Below are 17,242 nucleotides of genomic sequence, written 5' to 3' on the forward strand. Positions count from 1 at the left end.
ACCACGCCCACCCGCGTCACTGGTCCTGTGCCACGCCTACCACGCCCACCCCTACCTGCTTGTAGTGGGCCCGGACCAGGCTGAAGATGAAGCCGCGATCCACCAGGGACAGCAGATCGCTGAGGAAGAAGGCCAGGCTGGCGTTCAGGCGCTCGGCCAGCTCTGCGTCCTGGGGGCACAGGGCTGGTCAGCCCACGCCCACTTGTCCCATCCAGCCTCAGTCTCCACACTGGGCCTGGCTCTCCCTAGGGCCACCAGTGACCTCCAGGAGCCGCGTCACTGCCCCAAAGCCTTGGGCTTCTCGACACACCCTCATTTCTGCCTCTAGATACACCTGGTCTTCCCGATTGTCCTCTTCCCTCTGCCCCGCCCCTTTCCCACGGTTGTATGTCTACACTTCTTAGGACTCGGTTCAGAACACTGTTTTCTTTCCTTTCATTAGATGGGAACAACACAATATGGATGGCAGGAACTGGCTACTGACTTCCCCCATGTCCTCTCCCACTCAGCGTACTGAAACCCTTCTTCACAGTTCAGAGCTGGGTGAAGACCACATTTCCCAGCATCCCTTGAGGCTGAGAATAACCATGTGACCATCACCTGGCCAATGGGATTTGGGAAGAGTGATGTGGTCACTTAGACAGAAGGGGCTGGTGTTCCTGTTCCCACCACCAGTCCCGCGTTATGGGGCAGGCACCATGGTGGACCGCGATGGCCAGGCCCACCCTATAGAACACCCTGAAACCCACCTATGCTCAGAAACAAACTCTGGTCACATTTAAACCACGTGTGATGATGTTCCATTAAAGTAACCTCTGCCCTAACTGATGCACTCTCAGTAATCATTTAATAAGATTATACTGAACATCTACTATGTGCCATGCCCTGTGAATGAGACAGATGTGGTCCCTGTGGCTTGTCCAACTCACAGTCTTGTGTGGGGGGAAGGCAGACAATAAATAAAAGGGCAGGAGATAGTTCCATGTGTTTTGAAGAAAACTGATTGGGGTATGGTTTTGAGAGAAGCCCGAAAGATGGGAAAGAGCCAAGACGAGAAAGGCAACCTGAGCAGAGAGAACAGCAAGTGCAAAGGCCCTGGGGCAGGATGTGCCTGGTAACCTTGAGGAATATCAAGAAGGCTGCTTGGCTTTAAGGGGTTGTTAATGCTTGTCTGCTCTCATGCAACCATAAGCCACAGGGTGGTTAGGCTCAGTGGCCCTCAGTTCCCTGCAACCCAGAGAAACAAGATATAAAACCTGCCTTAGCTCTGAGTCCAGAGGGGAGCAGAGACATGGTCTGTCTTATACACTGAGCCTGGAAATCAGTGCTCGATAAATGTCACACAAAGCAACGGAACCACCGTGGCCCATCGCTGATGCCCCACTCGCAACTGGGAGAATGCTGCTTCTCGGAGGCATTGTTCCCCCCCGAAGCCCATTCTGGGGGTGGTTTCCTCACAGTCCGGCTCAGTCCCTGAGAATATCAGCCCTTGGGGAGGCTCCAATGGAACAAGGTCGAGAACTTTGAGCCCAGCCCAGAGGTCATCGGAGATTGCACAAGGACTGACTTGGGTTGGGCCGGCATTTCAAAAATCTGGAAAGTTCCTATCAAAACCAGAAGTCCCATTTCTCCTGAGAAATCAGGCATTCTGGCCACAGCCAATAGGTACATGCCCCCGAGTCCACCCTAAGTCACCTCCTCCCAGGTGGTGAGGGTGTGGGCTCTGGAGCTGGTGGCTTGGGTTCACATCCACATTCTGCCCCTTCCCAGCTGTGTGGTATCAGATTGTTACCCAGTCATTCTCTACCTCAGTTTCCCCATCAGTAAAATGGAGATAACTTCATGGGGTGGTTGGGAGAATTTAATGATGTCATCCATCTAACGTGTTTAAGATATACAGTAAGTGCTCGATAAATACTCAATATTATTATTACTATTGTAATAACTTACTATTGTAATAACATTATTATTGCCCGCCTAGCTCCTGGAACACTGGAATTAGTGATCCAGGACCTGGACAACCAATGATCAAGGTCTCAAAACATCAGTGTTCGTTTACTGAGCACTTACTGTATTTGGCACTGTGCTAAGGGCTAAGGGGTTTCTCTGTCCTCCTTCCCCGTCCTCATCAACTCCCATTCCCACCTTTGCTCAGTCCACTCTAGCCACACTTTTACCTCCTAACTGCTCCTCTAACAACCCAGGCATGGTCCTACCTCAGGGCCTTTGCCCTTGCTGTTCTCACTGCCTGGAAGGCCCTTGCTCGAGCCACGGCACAGGGAGCTCTTTCTCCTCTTTCAAGTCTCCTTAAAAAGTCAGTTCCATGCAAACATGGATGTGGGTCTGTTTGGTTCACTGCTGTGTCTAGCATCCGGACCGCGCACACAGTCGGTGCTCAAGACATGCTGAGTCAACAGACTGATCCAGCAAGGGGGTTCATGTGCCCCTGCCTGGCTGGCTCCAGGTCCTCTCTCAGACCCCTCCCACTGAGGCCCACTCCCACACACCTTGTACACCCGGGTGATGACTTCCAGGCCCACAGAGCTCACGAGGGCCGCGATGTCATCCAGGAAACGCCCAGGGAAGCGAAGCTTGCGGGGCGTGTCTAGCCGCTGGCCCAGAAGCAGGTGCAGCACCATGCTTTTCACCTGGCGGGGGGGCGGTGAGAGTGGACAGGGCTTGAGGGACCGAACAGGGGGGCCCGCCAGAGGGGGACAGGACCTGAGGGGCTGTGAGCGGTGCTTTAGCAACAAGGCACGGGGGCTAGAGGTGGGCATAAGGGGTCCTGGGTGGAGACGGAGCCCTGACTCTTAACACAAGGCTTGAGCGGGCAAGGGCGGAGCCTGAGTGGGTCCTAGGCAGGGTGCAGGGGTCGGGAGGGTGAGAGAGCCTGGGAGAAGGTGGGGGGGCGTCACCTCTCCGTGAAGGGGCTTTCAGGTGAGTTTCAGGGGGGGCTCCCTCTTCAGTGTCTCTCGACATGGGGAGGCGTCTCTTGGGATCATGGCTCGGGGGTCTTAGCTACAATCTCAGAGGAGAGCACCACCCCGGGGCAGGGAGGAGGGGGGTCTCACCATGAGCTGGAAGAAGAACCAGGCGTGCTGCAGGACGGCCTCTCGCACAGCACTGCCGCTGACCACCCACTGCAGGGCCAGCTCCTCGTGTAGCAGCTGGGGGCGGGGGCAAGGGTCACAGAGAGCCGGGGAGCCCAGCCCGTGCCCTCCTCTGGAGGGGGCATGACGGGGCTTGGATGCAGTGGGATGGCTTGGGGTTAGTGCAGCTGGAGACCATGCAGGAGAGGAGCGGAAGGAGTCAGCACACCCTTTCCCTGGGCCCTCCAGACCCTGCTGGGCTTCGGGGGAGACAGGAGCTCCGGGGCCAACACGGAGTCACCCACCCCCTGCCTCCCACTACCTTCTGCACAGTGGGTCTCGGCTGGGTGGCTGGTGGGGCCAAGGAGGAGCCCTCGAGGTAGGAAGAGGTTCGGCTAGAGCTGCGGTCGGTGGCCTATGATGGGATGGGGCGAAGAGGATGGGATGGCGAGGAGGGGTTAGTGAGGGTGCCGGCGGTGTAGACGGGGAGGACATGGTTGGCATGAAGGGGGCACAGAGGCGTCCGTGTGGACAGGCCCCGGGGGCATGGATGAGAGGGCAGAAGAGAATAAGGACATAGGTGGGAAGATGATGGGGGATGAGAAACAGAAAAAGAGAAGGGGACGCTCAGTAGGGGGAACACGAGAGGTGAGAATGGGGACAGGAGACCATCGGCGAAGGCGGACAGGCCCCGACAGGTGGTGGAGCCATGGCGGGTGCGGGTGGACACAGGGAAGAGGGAGGGTGAAGTCAGACAGCCGGACAGAGTCCGGGAGGTCGGGCGGATGGAGGAGCAGGGCGGTGAGATAGAGGAGGGAACGGAGACAGGGGAACGGAGCACAGACATGGGGTCCAAGCGAGGATAGAGAAAGAAGAGGGAAAGAGATAGGACGAAGGTGAGAGGAGATGCCGAGGAGATGCGGCAGGAGCAGCCGAGAGCCCCGGGTTCCAGGCCTGGCCCTGTTCCAGCCTTGCTTGCAACAGTGCTCCCCATCTGTGAAATGGGGATGGGCACCCGTGCTCCACTCTCCCCTCCTCCTTTGCTGGTTGGGAGGTGAGGCCACTGGCAAGGAGAGGAGACCCGAAGATGGAGTTAGCCTGACCTGTGGAACCTACCTGGGCCCCGGCACTTGAAGGACCCCCGGTTCCCACAGCCCCAGCAGGGCCCGGATCCCTAGCACTCACGTTAGCAAAGGCCAGTCTCAAGGGCCCTTCCCTTCTGGAATGCCCACCCTCCCACCACCTCGTTCCCTCCTAGGTGCTCTTCGAGGCCCAGCTGACACTTCAGAGAATGAGGGCGTTGCGGGAGGCCCTCTTAAAAATGCTGGGAGGGGGGCGGCAGGGCCCACGAACCCAGATGTCCAGCAATCTCAGGAGAAGACTGTCCAAAAGGTCCCTTGCTGCTAACAGTCCCCTGACCTCCCTTCCAGGCAGGCTCCCTGGGCAGTGGGCACGGAGCTAGAACAAGGTCAGGGGCCAAGTGTGGAGGGAAACCACCTTGGTGACCTCCTTTCGGTGCCTCGGGGGCTCTGAGCTTGGGGCCAACCTTTGCATGTGCCTTTCCCTCCGTCTGGAACAGGTACCTTTCCCTGGCTGGCTCTGTCTCACCCTTCAGGTCCCAGCAAAAATGTCATCTCCTTGGACAGGCCCCCTCTAGATGACCCAGAGAAGGCTGGTGGCCTCCTTCCTGTTCATTTCTTTTCAGGCATTTTCACACCCTGCGCTTACACACTTACACACTCGTGTGTTTGTGTGATCGCTGCCTATCTCCCAGATGACCTGGCAGCTCAGAGACTGGGCTGGACTGAAATCTATCCCCAGAAAATCCTCCCTGTGATGCCCTAACATGTTCCCAGGTTCGGGACCACGGCACTGAACACTTTGAGTCTTGACCACAACTGAAAACTCAGAGCCTCGGGCACAGGGTGAGCCCACAGCAGAGCGAGTACTCGAGCACTCCGACCCAGGTGGGTCTGAAGGCAAAGCCCCTCCCCAGGCCAGATCCCTGGGAAGGGGCAGAGTAAAGGGAGCTGCCTGCAGAGGTCTGTGTGCCTGAAACAGGAGGGGAGGGAGAGCCCAGAGGGTCAGTCCCAGCCCTGTAGCATCCTTCGGATTGCTATGTCAAGGGGACAGCCGAGAGTCTCCTGAACAGAGTGGATTAAAGGGAGTGACAGGCCATGCGAGGAAGTGAGGTTAGAGTGGCTGGATTTGCATAATCTTTGCATGCAATTTGCATACCACCCTCTTCCCTCCTGTCTCTGCCTGAGGCTGTAGTCTGTCTGGCCGCAGCAAAAGGCTGGTGAAGATGACCACGAGGCATATAATGCTGACTCCACAGCCCCTAAACAAAGGCACGAGGGGTCTGCTGCCTCCTTCAGGCAGCCCCCCTAGGTTAGTGGGCCACAGCCAGGAAGGTGGAAGGAGCTCATGCCGAGACGGAGTGACCCGCGTGCAGGGGCAGGTAGGGAGGGCACCTGTCTGGGCTCGGCCCCGCAATAAGGAGGTGCCCGTCGCAGCACAGCCTTGCTGCCTCCTGGAGCATAAGCAGAATTCACCCAGGAGTGTGAGCGGTCGATACCCTGGAGACACACGGGGAAGTGGTAGAATCCATGGGCAGAGGGCGGGGAGAACGGCGTGGATCACCGAGCGGGAGCACTGTCCCGGGCCGCACGTGCCCCCTGGGTGCCCACACACAACCCTGGCAAGCGCCTGTGCGCGTCTGTGTGTGGGGTCCACGCGCATGTGCTCCCTGTGGGCGGCCGGGCGTGGGGTGCACGTGTGCAAGTGGCCCGTGCACACACATGCGTGTGGTCTGTGAGTACACACACCCGCGTGTATTCACGCGTATACACACCTGTTCCGCTGTGTCCACACAGCTTTTGTCAACCGGGCCAACCTCCGGCCACCCATCCTTGGGTCGGCCTGGGAGTGCGGAGCCCAGGGCAAAGTCTGAGTTGCCGCCCCCGAGCTGTGACGGCCGCAGACCAGCCCTCCTGCCCAGAGTCGAGTCCGAGCTGCTGTCCGGCACTTCCTGTACCTCTGTCCACCCTAAAAGCCTTCACCCACCCCACCTGCCAGCCGGAGCCACTGAGGCTAGAGATCCCAGGGCCTACCCTCGCCCTACCTTGCTGGCCAGGATACGGGAGACCTCGTCGTCCACAGAGCCTGGGGCCACGGCCAGGTCAGGGTTGCTGCTACTGATGCTCTTAGAGCGGGCCAGGTAGAGGCTGGCGGGGCGGCCAGGGCCACGGGCCAGCGTGGCAGGCTGCACGGCCACTGCAGGGGCCCCTGAGGATGGAGGCAAGATGGTTAGTCCCTGCCTGTTCCCGGCCGGCTGTCCTGGGTGAAATCACTTTCTGCCTCTGAGCCTCTAGGCTTCTCACCTATAAAATGGCGCTGCTGCCTCACAGTGATTCAGGGGAGACGGTGCCTGGCACGTACTAAGTGCCCAGAGGGTTAGAGGTTAGTATTAATTATTTAGCAAATAGAAAAGAATCCAACTGTATTGAGTGTTCACGGAACCAAACCTGTTGTATGAATTACTATCTCATTTACTCTTACCAGCGCCCGCATGAAGGGATGACCATTATTACCCTTATTTTACAAATGGAAAACAGACCCAGAGAGGTGAAGTCACTCGCCCAGGGTCACAGAGTTTGTAGGAGACAGAGCTGGGATTCAAACTTGGGCAGCCCAACTGCGTCTCTGATTCGACCTATGGCAGATGCTTGTTGACTGGCTGAATGACCCACCAGTCAAGCAACAAAGACCACCAGCCTCGGGGTGAGGGGAGGAGTGAATACAAACTCTCTCTCTTGCAAGTTGCCCAAATCAGCCAAGGTCTGTATGGCCTCTGGGCCTTTGCACATGCTGTTTCCACTGACTGGGATGCTCTCCTCCCAGACACATCCTATCGTCCAGGGGCCTCCCACCAACACTTACCACTTGGGAGGCTGGGCTCAGTGCCAGGCAGTCGGAAGGCATAGTGGACATAGGCAGCCAGCAGTGGGCAGTGACCGCGGGCATCCTGGGCAGCCTCTAGACTCCGGTGGACAAGGCTGACCACATGGGCCATTGCTTCAAAGGCCCCACGACCTAAGTTCACTGCCGGGCAGAGCAGAGGTCAAGTGCTAAAGCCCACGGCCTTTTACCTCTCCAAGGAGCCCCTTATCTCCCACCTTTCCAAGGGGTTGTGGGGCCAATGAAAGGGTCACAGTACACCTGCTCTGGGCCCAGGGGGGTTGGGAGCCATTTTTCAGAAAGGAAAACTGAGGCCAGAAAGATGAGTGGGTTAGAGGAGGTCACCCAGGAGCAGGGGACCAGGGGGCCCCTTTCCAGATAGGGAAACTGAGCTCTGAGGCTGTGCCTGCTCACCGATCTGGCCGCCAATGATTGGAGGCCGCACGACTAGACGGACAAGCTTGTCCAGCGCGTGGTGGGAGAAGGCGACAAGGGGCTCGGGGCTGGCGAGGCGCAGGGCTGCTAGGCTGGCCCGCAGCTCCTGCTCCACGGTATTCTCACTCAGCACAGTGTCCTTGAGGCGGAACGGGAAGGCCCCCTCCTCCAGGACGTGCACCAGAGTGAAGAACTTGTCCAGGTGAGGGTCCTGAGTGGGGGGGGGACCTGGGGTGAGCGGGGGTATGGGGGGGGAGCCAGGGCTCCATGGCTGGGAAGACCCTGGAGGGTTGGGGGTGGTGCTCAGTGGGCAGAAAACCGAGGCCAGGGATCAAAGAACTGACTATAAATGAGGAAAGGATGAGCCAGGAGCTGGAGGAAGGCGAGAGGGATAGGGGGGAGTGACCACAGAAGCAGCAAGGGACACCCGTGGGGAGGAGAGACCACGTAGAAGGCCAAAGCCCCAGCCGGGATGGCCACTCGCACGACCGCCCCCGCCTGAGTCAGCAGCTTCCCTGGGTGGCAGGGCCTCGCTGATCAAAGTCACGTCCGTGGCCCGAGGCCAGGCCTCCCGGTCAGCGGGAACTGTTGCTCAACCCCAGGGCCAGACTCCTGGGTTCCCCCCACCCCCTACCCCCTACCTGTGGGTGCACAGAGGACACGGCAGTGAGCTCCACGCTGAACACGCCCTTGTGGCCGTCCACCCAGCGCATGCCTGGCAGCGCCACCTGCAGGACGGACACGCCAGGGGGCACTGGCCCACCCGCCCTGCACTGATCGCACCGCCGGTGCCCCCCACTGCAACTAGGGGGCAACATAGCCCTGGAGCGGGGGGTGGGGGGGGGGTGGGGGGTGGGGGGGGGATGCAGACCGGAGGGAGTACTATGGGGCTCCCCTGGGCAGGCTGGAAGCCTGAGGTACAAACAGAGAAGCAGACAGTGGAGTCCTGGGGTGCACATTACTAAAGGAAATGAATCGGGCAAGAGCATGTGGGAGAACTTGAGGGGCCCAGGGCATTAATGGCAGCTCAAGGGTAAGTGGGAGGGCGACAGTTTTAATGGGGGTGACGGCCCTGGAAGAATTACTGGGGGATCGTGGCCAGGGAGGCAGGCAGGGCTGCAAACGGGGAGGACTGGAGGAGAAAGGCAACGGGGAATGGTGAGTGCAGGGGCTGGGGGCGGTACTAAGGCCAGGCTAGTGGGGGACAGGGAGGGACACGTGGGGATAGTAGGACACACAAAAGCAGTAATGGGGGGGACGGAGCAGCCAGAGGCCCTTGTAGAGGGCAACGAGGCTCCCAAGGGTATGGATGGGAAAGGAGGGCACAGCACAGATGGGGGACAATGAGGCAGGAGCCCGGGGAGTGTTGTCGGTGGGCACAAGGCACAGGGAGGGGAGGCGGGGGGCCAGGGCACATACGTCCGGTGTGAGCACGGAGTAGCTGGGCGGGGGCTGGTCCACGGACACAGGGAGGCAGAAGGGGCCAGTCCTCAGGCGGCCGTGCTGCAGCAGTGGGATCCACTGGGGAGAGGCTGGGGGTTAGGTCTGGGGCCAGACGGGGTGGGGCGGGGTGTCAGCAGGACTGGGGGCAGGGGTGAGGGCTGGCGGGAGTCTCACAGTGAAGCCCACGGGAGTCTCCAGCGCTGTGCCCGGCCTGGGCTGGCAGCTGACGTGGTAGAAGGTGAACAGCAGGTGGTGGTTCTCGGTCACACAGGCTGGAAGACGCAGCTTGAACTCCTCGTAGAACTCGGGGGACCTAGCAGGGGACTCTGCTGGGGGCGTGGCGCCCCCCCCAGCCCTCCCCACCCCCTCTTGCAAGTCAGACCCCAGCGCTGCCTGGCCCCATGGTCTGCTCTCTGCCTCGGGGTCCCCGCCAGCTCTCCCGGGGGGGGCAGCCTCCTCCCCTCCTGCTGCCCCACTGTGTCCCCACCATGTCCCCAACGCCAGCCCCATCCCGCCACCCTGCGTACTTGTTGTGGTAGACCACCGGGGTGAAGGCCTCGCGGGCGAACTCACTACAGCTGGACTTGCCAAAGATGACCTGGGGGACAGTGTGCGTGAGAGGGCCCCCCCGGGACACACCCCCCCGAGGACCGCTCCCCCATCCCCACCACCCCCACCCCCCCACCGCCGTCCCGGCGCAGTCACTGACCGGCAGGGCCTGGCTGGGGTCCTCGCCCGCCATGTACTGCACGCGCACAGTGAGGTTGCGCACGGAGCCCTGACGGCTGCTGAAGTTCAGGCAATGCGGGTACACGTACAGCAGGTTCCTGTGGGGGCGGGGGCGTCAGAGGAACCGGTGGGGCTGGGAGACCAGGGGCGGGGGCTGGGGGGGAGGGCCGTGATGGCCACGCAGCTGGGGCACTGAGGGCGGCGGACTGGGCAATTACGGGCACCAGGTGGCCATTATGGACATCTGTGACTGGCAGAGATGGGGGGCAGGTGGGCGCCCTCGGAGCACAGATGCGGGAACAGTACAGCAGAGAGTGGGGACACAGAGGGGCTTTGGAGTCACCAATGAGGCACGGGAAGGTGCTGAGCAGGGACAGATGGGTGCTCAGGGTCGGGGTTCCAAGAAGGTGGCCCAGGTGACCGGCAGTCAAGCCCGAGCCCCACTGGGGCTGACTGCCCTTCCCCCAGGAGACACCACAAGAGTTATGAGGCCTGAGTCTCGGGTGGAGAAACTGAGGCCAGCATCAGAAGTGGGACGGGGCTAAAGTCAGAGCTCTGCCTGTCTCTCTCAGCAAGCCCAACACTCCTTCTGGGCCTCAGCTTCCCTATCTATATAATGGGGCCATTGAGCCTCCTGGCTCAGCCTTTGCAGCAATGCCAGAGAAACAAGGGGAGCGACAAGGATTGCCCCGAACGTTAACACGGAACCTACTGCAGGCCCAGCTCTGTTCTAAGCGCTCAGCATGAAACAACTCATCTACCTCTCCAAGCAGCCGAAGAGAAGTGAACGTTCCTCCCATTTTATGGGGGCGGGGAGAATAGAGGCACTTGCCCACATTAATCCAAGGAGCAGAAATGACAGCTAGCACTGATCCGCGCCACACCTGGGTCCTGGCCCCACTCCCCGGCTTTCAACCAGGCCAGCACAGACCCCAGCATCGCAGGCTTATGGGAAGAAAACCAGCTACCGCCATGGCGCTGAAAGCCGGCCCGGCAAACCACCAGCGCTAAGACACTCACGACCCTCGCCGCTGTGGTCACTATTTCTGTGGTCGTCCCTTCCACGGGTGGGTTAAACTGAGGCTCTGAGCTTCCGGTTCCCCCCCGCAGGGCCTGGGCTTGTCCTCAACCTGTGCCCCCCACCACTCCACAGCTGGCCCCAAACCCTAGCCGGCGTGATCTCAGCGTGGCCTCACCGGACACTTGCCTGATGCAACTGTCGCGCCACCGCCAGGCCCTTGCACAACCCGGGGCGCCCAGCTGGCCGGTTAACGATTGACCGGGGGTTAGCGGGGCGCTGGGACATAAAAGGTGGCGGCAGTGGCGCCGTGGCCGTACCCTGGGGGCCTCAGCCATGCCCACGCTCGCCCTGTGCCTACTGTGCGTCCTGGCCACAGCCGCCTGTCCTGCTTCTGCGGCTCCCGTCAGGAGCCTGGAGCTGGCCCAACACGAGGAGCTGAGCCTCCTCTTCCACGGGGCCTTGCAGCTGGGTCAGGCCCTCAACGGTGTGTACAGGGCCACGGAGGCACGACTGACAAAGGCTGGGCACAGCCTGGGCCTCTATGGCCGTGCGCTGGGCCTTCTGGGGCAGGAGGTCAGCCGGGGCCGGGATGCAGCCCAGGAGCTACGCACAAACCTGCTGGAGATGCAGGTGGGCACCGCAGCTGGGGCACTGTGGGGTGGGTAGGAGTTTGTAACAGAGTTGTCTAGGGTAACCAACTGTCCGGGTTTGCCCAGGAATTTGGGGGCGCGTGTCCCTGGAATATAGGACTTTATACAGGCCGACAAAGACAAGCTGGTCATCCTATTAAAATCCGCTATTTCTGGAACAGATGGAGGAGGATACCCTAAAGCAGCAAGCAGAGGCCACGGCCCGAGCACTAGGGGAGGTGGCCCAGGGACAGCAGGTGCTACGGGAGAGCGTGCAGCGGCTGGAGGTCCGGCTGAGAGGCGTTTGGCTGGGCCGTGCCCGGCAGGAATTTGAGGCTTTAAAGGTAAGAAGTTCCCAACGCTGGTGGAGTGGAGACCGATTTCCCACAAAGAACTCACTTCTTGGCCTTGAGTCCCAGGGCATCTCCAGATCAGCCTCACAGGGCCATGGCCTCTAACCTAGGTGACCCTGGACAAAACCCTTATCCTTTCCGGTGCCTCAGTTTCCCCATTTGCAAATAAAGACAACAATCTCGGAGCAGAGACAGGAACTCAACACAGATAAGATCCTCCGCGTGGGGCAGGGGATATGGAAGTTGATAAACGTATACATACTATCAGAGTCACTGGTAGTATTTCTCGAGTGCCCAGGAACTACCCCAGCCGTGCCTCTTAATGATCCGTGTCATGCTTACAGCCCTCCCATGGCCCAAGTCCTATGTCATCGCCATTTAACAGATGGGGAAATTGAGGCCACGGAGCAGCAGTGACGTATTAGGGCACACAGATGCAGCCGGCGGCGGGGGGGGGGGGGGGGGGGTGGACAGCCCTGGGCCGGGCCAGGGGCCAGGAGGTAAGTCAGCCCCGGCTGAGGTTTCTGTCCCGACCCCACAGGCCCACGCAGACGAGCAGAGCTACATCATATGGGCGCTCACAGGCCACGTGCAGCAACAGAGGCGGGAGCTGGTGGCCCAGCAGCACCGACTACGACAGATCCAGGAGAGGTGAGGCTGGAGGGGGTCGGATGGGCGGGGCCGCTGGGGAGGAGGTATGCAAAGCACCCAGATGGGGGTCCCTTTGCCTTGGCTGAGCCTCGTCTCCCTTCCAGACTCCATACAGCGGCACTCCCCGCCTGAGTCTGCCTGGGGGTGGAAACTGAGGACCAGTCTACACTGAGGGACGCTGCCATGGCCGTGGGCCCTGCACGAGGAGGAGCTGCCTGCCCCCTAGGGTCGCCAGGGCACTGGGCGCTGCTTCTGGCCACGGAGGAGAGATGGAAGCAGGCTGGGACACAGGCAGAGGACATGGCGCTGTTGAGGAGACAGGGGCAGGACGTGGGACCCTTCCCATGTATACACCCCTCCATTAAAGCGGAGTAGATACTTTGGCTGTCTGTTGAGTGTCTGAGAGAAACAGTACCTTGCTCTGTAAGATGCCATGACTCTCCCCCATTCAAATGCCCAGCTGGGCCTCAGGGGCTGTACCTGTAGCTCGTGTAGGGGGCATAGACCTCACGGGCAGGGAACTCCAGGATCTCCTTGGTGGGCCGGCCTCTGGGGTCTGGGTAGGGTTTGACATGAAGCAGCTCCGGGGAGAGGCAGAAGTGTGGATTCTCAGGGGCCGGGGAAATGTCGATCTTGAGCTGGGCTGGGGAGAGAGGGGAGTGTTTGCAAGGGCCTGGGAGCTTCCAACCCCGGCCCTACCCTCTGGCTTTAGGGCGGGGGCTCTGACGTCTCCATGATGCCCTCTAGTGGCTGTCCTTCAGGAGCTAAGGCCAGATGTCACCCGTGCTGGCTGTATCTTGCCTCCACATTTGATGGGCTCCACCCTTGGGACCCACCCAGCACACCCCACTGACACCGTGTCCCCCATCTGACCCACTATCTGTCTTATGTTTCTTGTCTGTGATGCCCATTAAAGATCCAGTCCCTGGGGCGCCTGGGTGGCTCAGTCATTAGGTGTCTGCCTTCAGCTCAGGTCACGATCCCAGGGTCCTGAGATCGAGCAGCGCATGGGGCTTCCTGCTCTGCGGGAAGCCTGCTTCTCCCTCTCCCACTCCCCCTGCTTGTGTTCCCTCTCTCGCTGTGTCTATCTGTCAAATAAATAAGTAAAATCTTAAAAAAGAAAAAAGATCCAGCCCCTAACGTCAGGGGATTCATGCATCACGGTCACCAGTGGGTCCCCGGGACCTGGCCCAGCAGGTCCTCAGGGTGGGTTTGCTGAGCCACGGCATGGGAGTGCCAGCTTTCATTTACGGGGCGCGCCACGCACCAGTCACCGGCCGCAAGCGCCGCAGGAGAGAAGACGGGCGCCGCATGTCAGCCAGGAACTTGAACAGGTCCTCATCACTGAGCCGCTCGGCCTCCTGCACAGAACATACCCATGTAAACTGGGTCCCTGGGTCCCGTGTACCCACAGTGGGGTAACGGTCTGTCCCTGGGCAACCCTCCCCCAGCCCCACGGCCATGACACCTGCTTAAAGAAGTTGGTGACAGTCAGCGTGGCTGGGCGGAATCCGGAGAAGCTGCAGGTGTCATCCCCACTACTTGTCCGATCTTGGGGTCCACGCCGGCGGCGGTCAGTCCAGGCCGGTCGGCGCTCTAGGGGAGGCAGTGATGGTGATGGACGGGGCGGAGATGAAAGGGAGGCGGGGAGAGCCAGAGGGACACAGAGAGTCAACCTTGTACCAAGTCCGGCCAGCAGAGGGCGCTCCCTCCCCATTAGCCCCTCCCCTGACTGGTCAGCCCCGCCTCCTCACCGCCCTCGGAGTCGGAGTCCCGGTCCGGCTGTCCCGCACTGCTCACGATGTTGGCCAGGTGGACCGCGGTCCAGGCGAAGGGCATGCGGTAGCGGCCCAGGCGGGTGCAGAACTGCTCGGCTGCCAGGCGCAGCTTCTCCAGCTTCTCTTTGTTCTGTGGGGAGAACCCACCCCCAGCACACCCCACAAGCTCGGTGCCCCAGACCTGCGGATCCCAGGATATGCCCTGCCCAGCGACCCCTTCACCACCTCGCTCAGCCTCCATATGCTTACCTTGGCCGTGTCCACCTCCTTCATCACCATGTAGGGCTCGCAGCACTCGCTGATGTCCCCCTGCTGTAATACTTTCTCCAGCTGAGGGGCAGGCAGGGCCAGTGAGGCTGGGACCCCAATCCCACACCATTTCCAACTGTCTGGCCCCCTCGTCGGTCCTCAGACACTCCATCCAGCTAGGGCTCTGGCTCCAATGCCTCCCATGGCTCCCACTGCCCTCGGGATTGAGCGCTAGCTATCGGCTTGCCCAGCCAGCTGCCCCCTCCCCCACCCTTTGAGCCCACTCCAAACCCAAGTCTCCATATTTTCTCTACATTTATACTTTTGTTAGTATACAAGGAGGCCATTCCAAGCACAGCCGGAGGCCAATCCTGACCACTCGCAAGCTGTGGGAGCCTAAATAGGTCTCTAACCCATTCTGTACCTCAGTTTTCCCCATCTGTAAAATGGAGGCCATGGCAACCCCCACCTCCTGAGGTTGCTGTGAGGTTAAAGGTGGGAATCCCTGCGCAGTCTGACTGACGTGAGCAGTGCCTGCCTGTAGGTTAGTGTCATTAGTGTAACCGAACTGAATGTGTGGGTGAAGGAAATTTGAGCTCATTCCAGAAATAGAAGATCTCACACAAATGTGCCAACTAGGTCTTTCTTCCCCTAATAAGCTGAAAAACTCTCAACTTAAAGAACATTCTAAATGCCCATTTGCACGTGCCAGGCCTCCCACTCGTGGGTCTCAGCTTAGCTATCGCCTCTCCACGGAAGCCCTCCGTGATTTCTCATCACCTAGGTTGGGTCAGGAGCCTCCTCTGGGCTCGCCCCACTGCCTGTGCTTCCGTGACAAGACTTTATCACCCTTCTTGGTGACCTGCTCATCCTCTTCCATGAAAGCAGGGATCACACCTCTGGCGTTTACCATTATCACCCCCTGACCCAGCCCCAGCAGGCACCTTGATGACCAGGAAGATGTCAGGTGAAGGGTAGGTCACGGAGAAGATGGCAGAGCGGGCGAGGGTGGAGATGGCAGGGTGGGTGCCATGGGCCCGCAGCAGCCCCTTCATGGAGTCCGAGTTCAGGTCAAAGTAGAAGTTTTCTGAGATCTGGGGACACAAAAGGCAGCTGGGCCACCACCTCCAGGAAGCCCACTGCCCTGCAACAAGGAGGAAGGTTGGGGTAGGAAAGGGAAGAAAGGGGGCTCCTACCTTCTTTTTCTCCCGCACATCATACAGGGCCAAGATGCCAAAGATGGGCTCAATTTCGATCTCAAACCTACAGTGAATGGGGACTTCCTGGCAGAGGCCGTCCCTAACATTCCCACCACCCACACACCCCACTCCCTCTTGAGACCCAGCCCAGACGTGGTGCATCGTGATGGTGGCGGGGACTAACTTCCATTGGGCCACAAAGAATTCCTACTGAAGGGCTTGCAGGAAAGGCCTGACCCATTTTGCAAAAGGGGAAACTGAGGCATGGGGCTCCTCCCCCCCCATCCTCAGCCATATAACTCCCACAGAGTCCTTCCCCTGAGACTATGCCCATTGTTAAGCTGATATAGAAGAAGCTTTTGGCACAACAATGCCCCCAATCTTGAAGTTCTCAACTCCTGGGCTTTCCTGTCCCCCTTTCTGGGGTGTCCTCTGCCTCCCTGGGCTGAGTCCCATCTTCACTCACCGACAGTCCCTATAACCACCTCCCCATCTCACTCTGCCCTGCTAGCCCCCACTCATCCTGCCAGTCCTAAGGAAAGCATCTTAAAACTTACAATTTGAGGCTCCCCAGTGTGCCCAGAACAAAATCCTACATGGTCCAGCCCTGCCTACCCCTTGGCCTCATTTTTCCCTCTTCAGACACATCTCAGGCTTTGGGTATGTCATGTCCCCCCACCTAGAGAGCCCTGTGTGGTCATCCCACGGTTACATGTCCTGTACACAGTAGGTGCTCAATGAGTGTTTGTTGAATGACTGGATACTTGCAGAGCTGGTTCTCAGCCCTAGTACTTGGGGCAGGCAGCCCACCCGGGCCTCAGGCCAGAGCAGGGCCTCCCTTTCCTGCCCCCATCCAGGCAGGAACTCAGGGTGGGGAGGGGCGGGGCTGGGCTTAGGTCCAAGGCCACATCCTGTTCAGCTCCATTCCCACGCACTTCTGGCTGCTCCCAGGGACTGATGTGGAGGGGGCCTCGGGCAGCTGGAAGCCAGGTCCAGGCAGAGCCCCCTCCAGCTTGGGTCTCAGCAGAGCGAGGGCCAGACTCTGACCTCACAAGTCATGTGATCTCGGGTACAATGACTGCCACTCTGCCTCAGTTTCCCCCCACCCATGCCTGTCTCACAACTTCGTGAAGATGAGGGGTAATGCATGTGAAGGGCTGAGAACAGAGCCTGCCACGCAGTTGGTGCTTAAGACCTGGTGGCTTTGAAGAAGAGGAAGTCTTATTTCCCACCTAAAAGTGCCCGGATGGCCTCATCAGTCTCAGGGCCGCACACAGTCATGGCCCAGCTTGGGTGGTGAGCGCCTAGTGCATGTAAGCATCGGAACATACGTGGGGCCTGGCACGTCTGGAGGGAGGGGTGGGGCAGCACGCACACTCACTTCAGCGACAGACACTTGACCAGGATCCTCTGTCCAAAGTGTTCACGGGGCGGCTCCGGGCGGCTGCAGCGTTCCACGGCCTCATCCTGCCAAGAGTTAGGGAGGGCAGCTGGGACACATCCTTCGAGAAGGGCTTGGAATGCGTGGCGTGAGACCAGCTCTACCCCCAGCCTGACTTAAATTTCTTGCAGCTCCTTGTCTCTGTGCTTTGGTGCACACTAGTCCCCCTGCCTGGAAGCCCCTCCTTCTCCCTCTGCCCTGTTCAGGTCACAGCTTAGCTGGCACTTCCTCCAGGAAGTCCTCCCTGACTTCCTGAGGCCTGAGC

At 59.8% G+C, this 17,242-nt stretch overlaps 2 protein-coding genes across 8 annotated transcripts in view; one reads left to right on the forward strand and one right to left on the reverse strand.

Moving 5' to 3' along the window:
* The window catches only part of DOCK6 (dedicator of cytokinesis 6), a 43,186-nt gene that overhangs the window by 13,453 nt on the left and 12,491 nt on the right, over nt 1-17,242 (reverse strand). For 2 of the 6 annotated variants that reach the window (XM_045991113.1, XM_045991116.1), the window contains exons 7-26: nt 16,918-17,003; nt 15,534-15,600; nt 15,282-15,431; nt 14,338-14,418; nt 14,065-14,218; nt 13,779-13,906; nt 13,578-13,671; nt 12,791-12,953; nt 9,637-9,754; nt 9,455-9,525; nt 9,102-9,240; nt 8,904-9,005; nt 8,126-8,212; nt 7,464-7,695; nt 7,032-7,193; nt 6,214-6,377; nt 5,564-5,668; nt 3,072-3,167; nt 2,508-2,648; nt 56-169 (exon numbers count right to left, since the gene is read on the reverse strand). In XM_045991113.1, coding sequence (XP_045847069.1) covers nt 56-169; nt 2,508-2,648; nt 3,072-3,167; nt 5,564-5,668; nt 6,214-6,377; nt 7,032-7,193; nt 7,464-7,695; nt 8,126-8,212; nt 8,904-9,005; nt 9,102-9,240; nt 9,455-9,525; nt 9,637-9,754; nt 12,791-12,953; nt 13,578-13,671; nt 13,779-13,906; nt 14,065-14,218; nt 14,338-14,418; nt 15,282-15,431; nt 15,534-15,600; nt 16,918-17,003 — 2,454 coding nt within the window. Of the gene's footprint in view, nt 1-55; nt 170-2,507; nt 2,649-3,071; nt 3,168-3,411; nt 3,505-5,563; nt 5,669-6,213; nt 6,378-7,031; nt 7,194-7,463; nt 7,696-8,125; nt 8,213-8,903; nt 9,006-9,101; nt 9,241-9,454; nt 9,526-9,636; nt 9,755-12,790; nt 12,954-13,577; nt 13,672-13,778; nt 13,907-14,064; nt 14,219-14,337; nt 14,419-15,281; nt 15,432-15,533; nt 15,601-16,917; nt 17,004-17,242 lie in introns of all 6 variants that reach the window. The other 4 variants (XM_045991117.1, XM_045991118.1, XM_045991112.1 and 1 more) reach the window with 3 other exon arrangements.
* Nucleotides 10,630-12,693, forward strand: ANGPTL8 (angiopoietin like 8). 2 transcript variants are annotated; one of them, XM_045991121.1, is made up of 4 exons: nt 10,630-11,307; nt 11,489-11,650; nt 12,201-12,310; nt 12,415-12,693. In XM_045991121.1, exons 1-4 carry the CDS (start codon nt 11,011-11,013, stop codon nt 12,440-12,442), a joined length of 597 nt encoding a protein of 198 aa, XP_045847077.1. In that variant the 5' UTR covers nt 10,630-11,010; the 3' UTR covers nt 12,443-12,693. The 2 variants fall into 2 exon arrangements, with proteins under 2 accessions (XP_045847077.1, XP_045847078.1); XM_045991122.1 differs by lacking the exons at nt 12,201-12,310; nt 12,415-12,693 and adding an exon at nt 11,770-11,965.

Source organism: Meles meles, chromosome 20, assembly GCF_922984935.1.
Source record: "Meles meles chromosome 20, mMelMel3.1 paternal haplotype, whole genome shotgun sequence".
In the NCBI taxonomy this organism is placed as follows: domain Eukaryota; kingdom Metazoa; phylum Chordata; class Mammalia; order Carnivora; family Mustelidae; genus Meles; species Meles meles.

Coding starts and splice junctions, on each gene's coding strand:
- ANGPTL8 (XM_045991121.1), top strand. CDS start 11,011: ATGCCCACGCTCGCCCTGTGCCTACTGTGCGTCCTGGCCACAGCCGCC. Junction 11,651..12,200: donor AGGAATTTGAGGCTTTAAAG/GTAAGAAGTTCC, acceptor CCGACCCCACAG/GCCCACGCAGACGAGCAGAG. Junction 12,311..12,414: donor CTACGACAGATCCAGGAGAG/GTGAGGCTGGAG, acceptor TCTCCCTTCCAG/ACTCCATACAGCGGCACTCC.